Source organism: Ornithodoros turicata, chromosome 5 (genome assembly GCF_037126465.1).
Source record: "Ornithodoros turicata isolate Travis chromosome 5, ASM3712646v1, whole genome shotgun sequence".
NCBI lineage: Eukaryota > Metazoa > Arthropoda > Arachnida > Ixodida > Argasidae > Ornithodoros > Ornithodoros turicata.
In genome coordinates this window covers 63,884,507-63,899,206 of record NC_088205.1, presented here as the reverse complement: position 1 = coordinate 63,899,206, position 14,700 = coordinate 63,884,507, and the positions used below count along the sequence as shown (strand labels likewise).

General features: G+C 46.8%; 1 protein-coding gene across 2 annotated transcripts in view; it reads left to right on the top strand.

The window, feature by feature from the left end:
- The window catches only part of LOC135394565 (teneurin-m-like), a 261,414-nt gene that overhangs the window by 198,099 nt on the left and 48,615 nt on the right, over positions 1 to 14,700 (top strand). For both annotated transcript variants that reach the window (XM_064625364.1, XM_064625363.1), the window contains exons 12-13: positions 6,420 to 6,614; positions 12,029 to 12,238. In XM_064625364.1, the coding sequence (XP_064481434.1) occupies positions 6,420 to 6,614; positions 12,029 to 12,238 (405 nt within the window). The remainder of the gene's footprint in view (positions 1 to 6,419; positions 6,615 to 12,028; positions 12,239 to 14,700) is intronic.

Genomic DNA, 14,700 nt, shown 5'->3' with positions numbered 1-14,700 from the left:
AAGAGTGACTGTGTTCTGTATAAAGCTACGGTGAGTAGAGTACCCTATAGAGACTCACGAGCTGAACGGGGTCAAAAATAAAACATAACATTCACGCTTCAAAGAGCGCAAAAGTCCTAACGGGATTATTTTGCTGCTAACTTCTGGGCCCATTGAGCAGAATTCGCAATATATCTGCTTCAAGAACTTGCAAGAAGGCAAGAAAGATTGACGAAGAAGCCTTCCTGTTTAACGAAATAGGCTTCTTCAGCGAACTTCCCGATTCCTTCTGCGGACAATACCGAAAGTTGAATCGGAAGTTCGAACAACCGCACAAGAAAATCGTTTTGGAATTTACATTCGGTACTGAAGTCGTTTCCAAGTTCCGAACCACGCCATAAATCTAATAAGCCAACAGTGGTGGGACTTGTGCCAGAAAGAACGATGCTGTTATAGATGCTTTAGGGAAGAATATAAACTGGGCAGCAGACGAATAACGGCGTTCCTTGCGAGGCCCCTCCAAAGGAAGAGTAATAACAATGGGAAGCTCCGCGTACAAGAAGACTCAATTTTTATTGTGCGCGGTGTACAATAAAAGCATTCAAAAGCCTCCAAGTCTCATTAATCTGAGAAAATGTGTAACGACCAGGGTTCTGAAGGACATCTTTGAAAGGGACCGCGCCGGAAAGTACAGCTTCTCGTCAGCGCCTCCTCCCTGTTCTCACAAAAACGGCTGACATTGGGAATTAACTTCCCGCCATCATTAAGCGTCGGCTGCCAGGAATTCCCCCCCCTCCCCCCGCGTGCTCCCTTTTGAAGGGAGTAGAAAAAGGAGGAACAACCACCCCATTCGGGAACCGTTTTAGAGACCTCGTTTTTGTGAAAAGAATAGGGTTTTTCGTGAAGAGGGTGCCATCATGGCTCGGCTCTCACATTCTTTCAAGAAGCTACATTATTCTCCATCTTTTACTGACCATTATTTTAACGCATTCGCACGCAGGGACATTTTCTAGAGAACTGCGCGGGAACGAGTCGCCGTGCGGCGGTGCGATCTGCTATATTGAGTTGGCTCGACGCTGAGCTGACTTGAGCAGACTGGGGACCACTTTATTACTTTATAACGCGGACTTTCAAAAGTCGATGTGCTGGTCGCGAATTTTACACGTCTCGATGTCGTGGTGGTGGCCGTATCCAAAGGCTCGCATGGACGCGCACATCAAATGGGCGTCAGCCTCGAATACAAGCATATATATCCCAAGAATACGAATATATATCCCACGAAATTTTTAAGTAACAAGCTGTTAAATACCAAAAGGAGAAGGCTCCTCAATTTGTACTTAAACAAAAACAGGGATGGAAATTACATTTCACGGCGAAGAAGCAGGCGAGGCGGTGGTTTCGACGTTCCATTACTGGCACCCTAAGATTGGGGACAAAATTGTACGCAACACGCTTTGTCACCGGTCTCAGGGTGCCAGTAATCGAACATGGAAATTAACCAATCTAAGCATGACTTATGTGTACAGTTTACGTGTATTTTACATTTTTTTATTCTGTGTGGGCACCGCGAAGCAACTGCGGCTATGAGCGGCGTACAGATGTGAACAGATGGAGAGAGGACAGCAGGAAGGAGTGGGGGCAGGGTATGCTCCCTGGGCCGACTTCAGGGGGAACTGGGCCGACATTCGCCTGAAAAGTCTTCGGAAAACCCAGGGAAAACCTCAGACAGCACAGCCGCTGGTAGGATTCGAACCCTCCACCTCCCAGTCTTCAGCACGACCTTGGCTACCACCAACGAGTGGGCACCTTAACCCGCTCGGCCATGCCGCTGGCATTATAATTTGCATGTGTACAGATCTTATGTATACAATTTAATGTGTGAGTGGTCAAGTGTGTTATCGATTGCATTGTGCTGGCATAGACTTCCCTATGACTCGCTATGCAGCCTCTTTCGGCCAACAGTACATCCACTCACCCTCTTCGCGTTCACTCCTCCATGTTTTTCTCAAACATACACGCACAACACACATCCCTGGATGTAAGAACGAGGCAGGCGACATCTGTTGAATGTGATGGAAATTAACCAAGCTGGGGTTGGCACAGCAACATTCGGTTTCCTCTTGTCCGAGAGAGGACGCTTGGCAAATCGTTGGAATAGGGTGCGTGAATACTAGCTCCCTAGTACTAGCTACTAGCATTGAAGTATTCAGTCACCTTATAGGGCGGAAAGTAATGCCATCACGGTGTAATCGACGGCAACGGGACGTGTTCAACGGCAATCAAGAAGCGAGTCCCGCCGCCGCCTCTGGATTTTTCGACGACTGCTTTATTCCGACAACGGGAGCCGAACCTGGCAGCCATCGGGGAAGCTGCTTCGTGCATATGTTAAAGTGTGCACCGTTAAATGTGCGCGTCAGGCTATCGTATTCGCACATAAGAGTTGCAGAGAATGAGTAATTCGGATTTCAACACGTGGCTAGAGCCCTGCACCATCCGCGGATGGAGGCTAATATCGACGGATATCCGCAAGATACATGCGGATTCGGATGAACATTTAGCACTTTCTATGGTGTGCGGATCGGATGGGGATGCGAAGGCAGAGGATCGGATGCGGGTATACCGCGTGCTGGAATTTTTCCACAAGCAATATTTTGTATTGCCCGCCGACAGCGAGCGCATGCTCGGGTTCACCTTTGACCATGCACGCCCAAGACTGGAGAGGAGGCATTCTGGCGTCTCGAACCGCGCGAGCACCGATGAGGTAGCGTTCCACGCGTTCCAGAAGTCTTTCCATATCGCGTTCGTTGAAATGTTTAATTTTGCTTGTCGTCGTGAGTCCTTCCGTGACAGCATGGATGCAGCCTATTCAGAGCGCCTATTCAGTATTGGGAGTAATGCGTTAAAAAAAAAAAAATGCCGGGACAGGCTATCCGAGAGTAAATTTGAAAAGCGCTCGCTCCTGTGAGCTGATAAAGCTTTTTGGTTATGCCATTTTCAACTGCTTCGTATTCTTTCGAGAGAGAATTCCAACCGTGACGTCAAAGTATTTTGAAAGTATATAACGAGTTACTTTTAAGAACTCTCAAGAGTATTTAACACTATCTTAAATACTATTCAAGATAGGGTATTTAGGACTCTACTCAGTTTCTTTCTTTGCCCGGTACTCAGAAACTTAATTTAAATACTTTTTAAGTGTCTTGTGAAAAGCCTGCATCATTCTAACGTCATCCTTGCAAAGTATACTTTGACTATATAGGGCCATACACATATTCGGATTTCGCGAATATCGAAGCGAACAACTGTGTATTCCATCGAATTACGAACCGAATATGAAGCTCTACATTCGGATTTAGAATAGATGGTATGCACAACCTATCGCCATGACCTAGCACTCCCGGAAACCTACCGGCATTCCGCCATATCTGAGGCGCCCTACCCGTCCCGATTCATGCACACGATTGTCGTACAACAGTTCTATCGCGTGTCATGCTTCACACATATGCTGTTCCACTATCTTATTTGCGTGATCAGCTGCGGGTTTCAAAAGGTAATGCAAACCAGGTAAGAGAGCTTCAAATGTCTGTATTCCTTATTGCATTGAAAGCACTGAGCGCTGGGATTTCGATTTTGACCAAGAAAATTACGTTAACCTATAGTACAACGCTGCTTTGTTATCCATCCCAGGAGAAATGTATACAGTTTAGTACAGCCCATTTGAGAACTAGTTGGTGTACTTTATACAGCAGAAAAATTTGGTACAACATAAAAGCTTGGATTGCAATTGTTGCTATATGAAACCCGCTGTGATATTCCGTTACGTACTGGTATGAGATGTGATTTTCCTCCGCTTGGTGAATCTGAGTTTTCGTTATTTGAGCATCTCCCACATAACTGCCACCCTAGGTTGCACTGCATTTCATGTACTGTTAACAGACAGATAGTCCGCCTCAGATATGCCCCTCAGAGTGTGCACTCTGGCTGTTTCAATCGTTTAGTGCGATGACACTTCATGCTCGCCTGACAGTCACCTTCCACGGCTTCCCTGAGACAGAAATGACTGCTAGCCATCAAGTGAAAAGATAAGTTCAATGCGGACACAGCAAAGATGTCTTCGCGGCACTTCAAAGAGACTAATTTTGTCCCAAACGTGCGAAATGGAAGACTGAATCTCTATGAATTTGCGGTGCCATCAGTCTTCACCACGGTCCCTTGATAGCTTCCTGGTCACGCAGCTTCTCCGTAACTCTATGGGGAAGCTTTGCCCAGGGACCGGAGCGCCCGCGTGGCGGCGCTGCCATCGGAACGCGGGAGAGAGACGCCTGCGTCTCCCATTGCAGTACACGTTTTTCGGCTGTTGTCGCGTTATAACCGTGTGCTAGCAGCATGCCAGAGACATGCTGTGTTACCAAATGTCGCTCTGGGTATTCGGGGGGTGGCAAGGGGGTGTACATGTTCGCTTTTCCTGCGAATTCTGACAAGCGTGAGAAGTGGAAACGTGCCATCCATCGCATTGATGGTGGGCAGTTCAGTTTTGACTCTCCACACACACGTGTCTGCGAGGAGCACTTTGACCACAGCGATGTCGTATGGCACGACGAACTCGTCATCAACGGCGATAAAGTGCTGCACAAGCGTGGAAAGTCAAAGCTTCGAGAAGATGCAGTGCCGCGCATATTCGACGGCTGCCGTCGTATCTGAGCACGCCGAAACTGCGAAGCCGTTCCGTCAGACAACGATGCCCGGGAAACAACCCCGTAAAAAGAAGGCGTCTGCCGTAGACACCGACAACGAACTCAGTGCTTTTATGGATAGAACCTGAAAGAAAATTGCTATGGAACTGGGGCTTTTGAGCTGATTTGGCTCCCAGGGATGTCAACATTTGTAATAATCATGTAATCGCGGTCGAGCGATCGCGTCAAATACTAAGGCAGCGTTCACACGGAGCAGCTTTTCCCACCAACTCTGAGCAACTTTGGAGTTATTGGCAGTCGGTCGACACCGGCAACCTCCAGCAACTCAAGTTGCTCGTAATCGCTCCTCGAACGAAAACTTGAAAAGTTGCTCGCGCGCTGGCCAATCAGCGAGAGGAGTACTGTCATGTTGCTCCCGAGGGCGTGGATTCACGTGGTCAAATCCTGCACGTGCAGCTCAGAAATAGCTTGATTTTTCTTTTTTTTTTTTTTTTTTTTACGAACGTCACGAAAATATGTCAATTGCCATTCTAGAAGGTAATAATGATCTATTCGCGCAAAAAAAAAAGACTGTAATTTGACAAACGGTTGATAGGGAAAAGACTCCACCAGTTGGATTCGAACCCACACTCTCCGGTTGCCGTAAGGTTGCTTGTGGGTGGAACTGCCGAGTTGCTACATGTGAACGCTCCCTCTAAGCGGTCATGCAACTGTCTGCGATTAACTGTAGTAAGTCCTTTACACGCTAAATAAAGTACTCATTATTAAAGTCTTTTAGCATGGCAGGATAAAAAGGCCGCTCGAGATTGATTCACGGAAGCATGTCGGATACATGGCGGTTCCTTTCAGTCTCGTAAAAGAAATGAGGTCCAGACGATAGATGACTAAAACAAGAGATGACAAGACAAGGGCACAGCGGTTGAAAGAACGTTTCGACTGTCCCACTTGTGCTGCGGGGGTGATTCATGATACAGTCGAAAGTGGTCGCGTTCGCTGAGTGCATCCTCCTTTGTTTGATCACAATGCCCAAAAATGCCTCACTCAGTGAACGCGGCCACCTTCACATGTATCGTTGAGATAACGGCATCGTATTACGATATCGGCCAGCATACACCTTTACATAATCGCCGCAAACAAACAAACGTTGCGATGATAACCACAGCTGAAGGTAATGTCGAGTCAACAGCTCTTGACAAGGCGGACATCCCCGCAGCACAAGTGGGAACAGCCTAAACCCTCTTTTCCTTTCTCCTAAGCGCCGCTAGGGTGGCTCCCTTCCCGCTTCGCAGGTCGGAGGCGCGTTCAAGTTAACTCTGCTTCAAGCAGTACATCCGAATAGTTCCGACTTCCGAGTGTGCACGCATAAGCACGAGAACGCCACAAGCGAAGGTATCAAACAACGTACGTGAATGGTGCTTCCTAAGAGGATCCGCATGCAATTAGAACGCTATTCACAGCGCATTTGCTTCAGGTACATGTCTATCCCTTTCGAATTAGCTTCGGTTCTAAAATGAATATTAACACTGCCTAGCTTTTACATAATCTTTCTGGAGCAGCTGGTCTCGTGCTTATATATTTTTCTGTATCAGCATCATCATCCGATGTTCCGATATGGAACAGAAAGCCTGCAAAGCACGACGTTGTCGTAATATGATTTCTGAAGGTCGCGCAAGGCAAGGCTTAAGTCTTGCCATATCACAACGGCTTGCACGGGATCGTGCCTTTATCAAACTTACTTTCTGTCCTCAGGTGTGTGTCCCGTCCTGTGTAGCGGCCACGGCAGGTTCGTCCAGGGTGCCTGCAGGTGTGAGGGCGGTTGGAAAGGTGCCGAGTGCGGAGTGAGTGAAGACGCCTGCGAAGTCCAGGACTGCACGGGACACGGAGTGTGCGTTAAGGGTGTGTGTCAGTGTCACACCGGCTTCAAAGGAGAACACTGCGAACAAGGTACGACACTCACTCAGTGTTGCTGTTTTGACCTTTATCATGCTCTTGGATCTGGGTTATCACGAATAAGAACGTTCGTTCAGTAACCGGTCATGCGGGGGGAAACGTTTTGACAGTGCAGTGACATGGCGGCAAGATTTGTGAGATTGCTCGCAAAGATAAACTGGCGGATAAACTGGCGGATGAGAAGCGGATGCGGCACAGTGTACTGAAAGTTCAAGTATATGCCCAAGCAGCACAATGTACTGAAGGTCGACTGCAATGGGGGTGAACAGGTAGGTAGAAGGCCTTGAACAGTCCCGCGAGACTAAAGAACATGATAAGACATACCGTCCACACCCATTGCACTCGACTTTCAGTACATTGTGCTGCCTGGGTGAGGGTGGCTAGTAGGTGTCTTATCAGTTCGGTGCTTCATTTCGTAGATCTACCCGTCTACCCATACGCACTTGCACTTTCAGTATTCATGCCGTTTTTACCACTTCCGGTTTGGTGCCAAACCGGCATCCGGTTTCGCAGCAAACACGCTCTGTGCCAACCACTGTGCTGATTGATACAGTTATCGCTTCTGATTTGAGGAGAGAGAGAGGGCCGTATACGCCGTTTTGTGGCAATAAGTCACAGGTAGTTTCGTGCGGAAATGACGTCAGTGTCGTCGCTTCCGTGCCAGGCGCCTCACAGGTTCCGATAGGCAAGGTGCTTTGTGATCGCAGCGTGTTTAAAATTGGTTTCTCAGTCGCTTCTGAAGTAGTATGCGTGGCTGTTACGCTGTTGTGAAGGGCTGACTATACCCTTCAGGAGTAGCATGCCAGGAATTGTCACAGCGACGGTAATGCTGCGTACTTCTCCTACATATGAATGTATGGAAGAATATGAAATTCACAACATAAAAAGCTGATGAAAGATGAAAGTCATCAGTTATCTCATAAAAAGCTGATTTTTGACATTTTGATTTTAACACATTTTTTATTTTCAGCTGCAGCTGAAAATTGCTGCATACACACGTGACGCACGCATGAAGTTTGCTTGTTGCAGCCGTTATACGCAATGTTACATTACGTGCGTGGTTACTGTCGGCAAATTTGTTTATGTACACAGAGAAAAACACAGTACACACTAGTCAGGTTCTGACAGTCGCGCTTTACCGCTTTCTAATGATGTTTCTCGAGCAGCAAATCATATCACCGCAAATTATATCCTGAAGACCTGAGACCTCATGCATCTTCAGAAATGGCAGCTGAAGCGCGCTATATGACAAAATACTTGTATTATTCTATGAGGTAATGAACTGACCTGCGGTGCATCCCTCTCGTGCACTGCAGGTCAGGTCATTACCTTTATGCACCAGCACGAGAGAAGTGTATTCACTCATTGTTCTTATTGTAGTTAGCCATTTTTGTTTTTCTAAGTGGTCTGGAGTAGCCGGCTCTCGTAATGAGTGCCTATTTCTCCATGTTTTTTCTTCTTCTCAACTCAATTGAGATGTGTATTCGTCATGTGTAGTGGTCCTGGGATAGCAAGTTCTACATTTTCGCGACTCACATCCTCACATTTTCTTTAGCACGTCACCATCACCACAGGAGAGAGGTTTTCACCTGCACATACTTTATTTTATTTATTTTTCTTAATACCCCAAGGGTCCTTATACGAACATTACATGAGGGAGTGGGGAAGTATGCAAGTACATCATACAGACATTCAATGCACACATTGGATTATTATATCTATATACTTCACGTAGTGCATAATATGGGTGACCTTAGGTTAGATGGGCGTGGATATGTTCGAGGAATGATTTATTGTCACTGATGGTTGCAAGAGAGATGGGAAGACCATTTCAGAAGACCTTTAGAGTCGCTTCATCTCCTTCTGTGATATTGTAAGTTAATGAGTGTGATCATGACATTCCGTGACGCAGCAGGACCCGTCGGAAGTGCGTCCTAGTCTTAGCAGACGCATTTTCAGTGGAAAACGTGAGTTCACAGGTGCTCGCTACGCTTCTGCTACGTCATGCTGGGCTACATACGTGACGGCACCAGTGGAATGCGCCTACAACGTCATGCCGCTTCGTACAAGGCTCATTTTGTAGTGCGTGCTTGTAAATTGAATTGCGCAGTGATAAGACACTACAATTAAAGAAGCATTAAAACGCAAAAAAAAAAAATCTCCTAGCGAAATGAACGATACCGTTACCTTGGCAACAACGCAAGAGAAACGAGATCCATGGGTTGCGTCGTGCCCGATTTATGAGCTAAAGAAACCGCAATTTGCTGTTCCTTCCTCTCCATCTCGATTAGACAGACAATGCGGAGCGGGCTCTAATTGGTCTCCTCCTCCGACTCGTCCTATCATGGCGGGAAACCGTTTAAGAGATCCAATCCGAGGCCTATCAGCGTTGTCGCTCTCCCTAAGGAAGAGAAGAATCACGTTCCTTTTGTGTTGGTAGCAAGGTAACGTCATCTTTCCTTTGGTCTCAGGGCAACGGAGAAATTTTTGCTATTTAATGCCTCTTTAAGCAGGGTTTTGAGAAAGCCTACGGGCCTTTTTACTACAGTGTCGAGCACTCCCCCGTGACACCCAAACGTGCATCAAATGTCCACTTCCCCAGTGGCGGGGTCTAACGAGCAACCCAGAGATGTCTTGATGATCGAAGAATCTATAGTCTTTTTATTACACTCTTATTTCTTTTTAGCGTTAAGGGTAGGGACGGCCCCAACTCGAGATGCCCTGCGTGTGAACCACTTAATAACACTTCTTGTGGCTGTTTTGGTGACTCATTTTTTCTGTCCGAAATATCTGTAGGACTTGCAGAAAAATACTAAGAGATCACGGGTTGTGGCAGCACTGCTTTATTATGGCAGAACAGGCGAATAATTGATCTCGCAGTAAGATCTTCCATTAAAATGGCCAAATGTTACGCACGCTTTTGAATATATCGGCATCATAAGCTGCAATTCGACTCCGTACACATCTCAGCAGGACGCCCTCTGAATGACATCGAACATTCTTGAGAAATCGGAGCTTCATAAGAACAACGACGGTATTTGATCACCGTCTCCTGTGGAGCTCCCTCAATGATATGGCATGATTAGAGTCACTAAATAAGCTACGCTTCAGAGCATCGCCACTGAGGTAAAAGGGGGCGTTGGAGCCGCCATGTTGTTTCAGCTTGACCTCCAGCCCCATCACAGTACTTAGGCAGTGAAAACAGACGGAGAAGTTAGGCAGGGGAAGAAGACAACACTTAGAAGAGCGCTCCACAGATGGCGCTGGAGGTCAAACGGAAACAAAAATGTCGGCTCCAACTCGCCCTTTCGCCTCACTGACGATACCCTGAAGCGTAACTTATTTAGTGACTCTAGACATGACTTTAGCGCGTTGAAGTCTCAGTGTTCAAATGCGGAGAATGCTTCACTGCTACTGTTTAATGAGGACGTGATTGTTGCAAATGAGGAATCATCCAGCTTAACGTCACTTGTTACCTTCTTCAAAGCAAATTTAGTACATGAAGAAAAACGCATCACGCTAACGGTGATGGCGGTCCTCTCTTCCGTATGCGTGTAATTGCCCACCTCTCTAACTTTCGGCAACGACAATTGACGGCGATAACGCAGCTGCATTGTAACGACAACGACGCTGGCTTAGCCCAGATAGTCTAAAAGCAGCCCATGGTCCGCTCTGGGATTTTTATATATTCCACGCATTAAATAAAAAAAACGCCACTATCATCTTCACGAAATTTCCGCTCACGTCCGTGGAATTCATCTCGGCGCCCCCTTCTGCGAGCCAAAAACTATCTTTCAAATACCACACATTCCGACGAGCCTTCCTTCCTTTCTTTCTTATTTGTCTTTTTTTGTTTCCTTTCTTTTCAACCGCTTGCGACAGGTCACGAAAACTAAAGGACGTCTTGCAAGATAAGCAGTTCTTCCACATAGGACAGAAATGACAGCACATTCTCTCATTTCGTGAAGCAGGAAATATATTTTTGTTTTGTTTTTTTACCCCCTCCCCAGCATACAAGAACTAAAGGAAGTTGAAGAATAAAAACAAGAAAAGAGAGAGAGAAAAAAAAAAAAAAAACGATATCGAGAAAACATTTAGAAAGTTGCGCCTACCGACCTCAAGACAATTTCGAAGCGTCTCGCAAGGAGATCTTGCACCGGCATCCGAGCAACCATTAGAAAGAGCGACGTGCTAGTATGGGAAGCAATTTGTCTCACGTCACGGACAAACGAAAACGGTGACTCTGCAAGAATTTTAAAAGCGTGCCGACTCCTCTTTGCCGATTTATAGCGCCTCTACACATGACGCTTCCATTCGGGATATGCTGCGCTTTTCTTCTACGCATGTCGAATTCCGTTACATGCTTTCGTTTGTCTTCTACATGTACTTTTACAACTCCACGCGCGATGTTGCGAACGCAGAGTTGCGAGTGGCGGTCGTGGAATGTGTGGCTGCATTGGTAAAATTGTTAGTGAGCGTCGGAAGAGATTCTGGCGTACAGGAATTCGACGCTCAAATGCGGTGGGACGTCGTTCGGTTCGGTTGGTTTGTTGTTTGGAATTGTTTCGCGACATTGGGACTTTAAATAGCCGAGATAATGGGTTGGAGTTGCTATTGGTCGAGCTGTCGGTGAGGTTGTGGTGTGTGATTCTATAGCAGAGTCGGGGGGGGGGGGGTCGTTTTTTTTTTTGTTGTTGATGTCGCAATAGTTCGCTGGGCACGCTTCGGAAATGAACTCATCGCGTGGTTTGAAGTTAGCGCCTGTGCTGCACTCTATTCTGCATACGAACGTCAATGTGTAGTGCGCTAACTTGCGTTACCTTGATGGAGATAAATTCAAACTTTGTTTCAAACAAGAGCATGTATGAAAGGGTTACACACACACACACACACACACACACACACACACACACACACACATACATTGGATGGTGATGGGGTGGGCGATTCACCGCCGCTGAGGCGGTACACTGCCCTAGCAAAGAGACATTATGATTGTAGCGCTAACCTGTAGAAGGAACAAGTCTCCATCGCGTACGAGTCAACAATACCACCATCATCGTGGCTGGTGTGGATTGGGAAACCTTTATTTCCTTTTTTTTTCCTTTGGGGGGTGGGGGTAACTTTTGGGAAGCAGAATGTCGATCTGCAAAGGGAAAAATCTGATACAGCACAGCCGGTGGTATGGTTCGAACCCACTACCTGCCAGTCTAGAGCGCGGCCTTGGAGCGCCCACCAACGAACGACCGCTGAAAGACATTCAAAATGTTCGTCTGGTAAAATAAGTTTGCCCAGCTGAATCATATGCCGATCCCGTATCAGCGCAACTGATTACAGGGATGATGCGGGGCATTACACCTATGAAATTGTAATCGCTATTACGCTCTCGTTCGTGCTCCTCTCTACAGTGGACTGCCCGGATCCCGATTGTACCGGTCATGGTGTGTGCGTGGACGGTCAATGTTGGTGCAAGATTGGTTGGAGGGGACCTAACTGCAGCCAACCGGACGACAGGCTGAGCAGGTGTTTCCCGGATTGTTCAGCCCATGGCGTGTTTGACCTGGAAACGCAGACGTGTGTGTGCTTTGATCACTGGACAGGACCAGATTGTTCCAGAGGTGAGAAATGATTTTATTCTTGCCGTAGTGCGAGTCCGCAATTCATGCGATCGTTGCGATCAGCGCAATACACATGCAATGTGCCGATGCGATCAAGAGGGTGTTTGGATCGTTACCTGTGCCTTTCCACCACGTCGTTGTTCTTGACGCGGGTTGCAAAGAATGTGTTCATTGCTCTTATTATGCCAATTGGTTTCACCACACCGTCATAATATTTAAGAAATTTTAGTAGACCGGCAGGAATTAACGATAGCAGTGCTTCCACAGTACATAGTAACCTGCAGCGCCGGTACATTAGAGTGTATTTAGCCCTTTGTGCTCTCTTAATTGTACTTAATTGTAATAACCGCAAGCTCGCTTCACCTCATGCCCCTAAGCTCTACGTGAAGCATACTTTCCAAGACTACCACAATGGTTCTTGTTGACGGTGGTTGTGCTGGGCGTCACAGCCGTTGGGATTTGACGTAGAACTAGAGACATACTATCCGTAATGGTTGAAGTCATTTGGACACGTTTTGTAGCAGCAATGCCTGACCTCGATGGCCTTGGTGATGTAATGTACGCACACACGCACACACCCGTGTGCGTGCGTGCGTGTGTGTTTATAAGTCCCAAACGTCACCACATCAGCAGTGGACAGCTGCTTCGGCCTTATTGGGCCATCGTCAGCAGTTAGCAGGTGGGCGACGTTGGAGCGAGTGGCGTCGGAAGGTCACGTGGAACGTGATGTCCTCCCGTCAGAATGAGAGACTTCAATCAATCAATTTATCAATCAATCAATCAATCAATCAATCAATTTATTTACTCCCAAGAGTCCCTCGGGAGGGCGTTACTTGACTTGCCTCTGAAAAGCCCAGTGCAAAGCCAGTGAGGTACTAAGGGAAGAAAATTAGCCGGATAGAGACAGACAGACAGACAGACAGAGAGGGGGAGAGAAATGATGATGAGATGGAGCTTATACCGGCCAGTGGCGCTTCCCCAGTGCCAATTGTAGAGAATGAAAGATGATGATGGAGATGGCAGTTCAGGGGATCAAAGTATGGTGGAGAGGCCGGTTGATGACAAAACCTCCCAAAAGTGACGGAGACCTTGATACATACGGGCGGGACTGGACCAGGGGTCCAGCAGCTTGTCGAGGGCAAAAGGGCGGTGATCGCAATTAGCGCTAGCGACTTCATTTCTGTATATTGATACTATATCTAGTGAGTGTCTTTTTCAGGTTAAACCGATCAGGTTAAACCAATTCGGCTTAAACCCGATTTCTCCCCGAATTCCAGTCACTGTGAAATCGTCAAGTGATGTTTCCACTGAAGACGAACAAAGGTCGCCACGTGTAACAAATGTAAGAAAGGGTCACTTGCGTTCCCATCAATATACTCATGTGTGTCAGCACTGTCTATGCCTTTGGGGATTACCGCTGGAAGGTCACGATCCCGCAAAAAAAAAAAAAAAAAAAGAGAGAGATTAGGAAAGGACTTAATAGAGAAAAGGAGAAACAGAAACACCCGATAACACCCGAAGGCACAATTATCGCCCGATTTCTCCCCGAATTACAGATATAAAAATAGCGCCTGATTTTTACCCCCCCGAATCTGAGAAAGGGACTTATCCCGAAAAAGTCACTCCCTAATCTGTATCCAATGATTGGAATATCCAAGGCCCAGAGAAGAGCGTATAGGGTGTGCGTATCGTTCAGTATGTGTATACATAAACCCACTTATTTATGCGGTAAAGCCGCAACAACGTGTTCAATACTGTGTCACAACAAAATAGAATGATGTCTTAAAGGGGTTGTGACAGGTCATCCCAGGTTATCTCAGACAAACGTGAAAGATGTTCTTTGCACTAACGTAAACTTGCATTAAAAGTTTCACAGAGAAGAGGGTAATAGAAGCGGAGAAAATGGGCACCGCGAATACCGAAACTCATGCGGCTCTGACATCACAGCTCTCGCCGCCGCCAATCGCGCGCGAGAAGTCACGTGCTTACGGCTGCCAATGGGAATGGACGCTGCTCTGAGCTCTCTGACGTCTGCGCTTTGCTCGGTAGCGTGTTCCGTGGCTTGTATCTCGCCAAGTACGACACGTCGAAGAATAATTCTTTTTTTTGCTCAGTATTCTGGCGTGTAGCACAATGCACACATGATGTAATGAACCACATCTATGAAACTGTCCCAACCCCTTTAAGTGGTTAAACATAAACATGGTTGAATGAACTGAGTTGAATCATGGGAAAATAATATGTAGATGCGTGTTCTTATTTGTTCGAACAGCTTTTATTGAACATAATGTCTCAAAACAACTGCTCGCAAATCCTTTTTTTTTTCAACGCGTCAGGATACAAGCGAATAACGTATCTCGAGCACTATAATTAAGCGGCACCCACACTGCTTGGTGCAATTATCTCGCAAGCTTCCCGTCTGCTTGGACAGAATACGAGGAATAGGAGGAAAACGCAAAGAA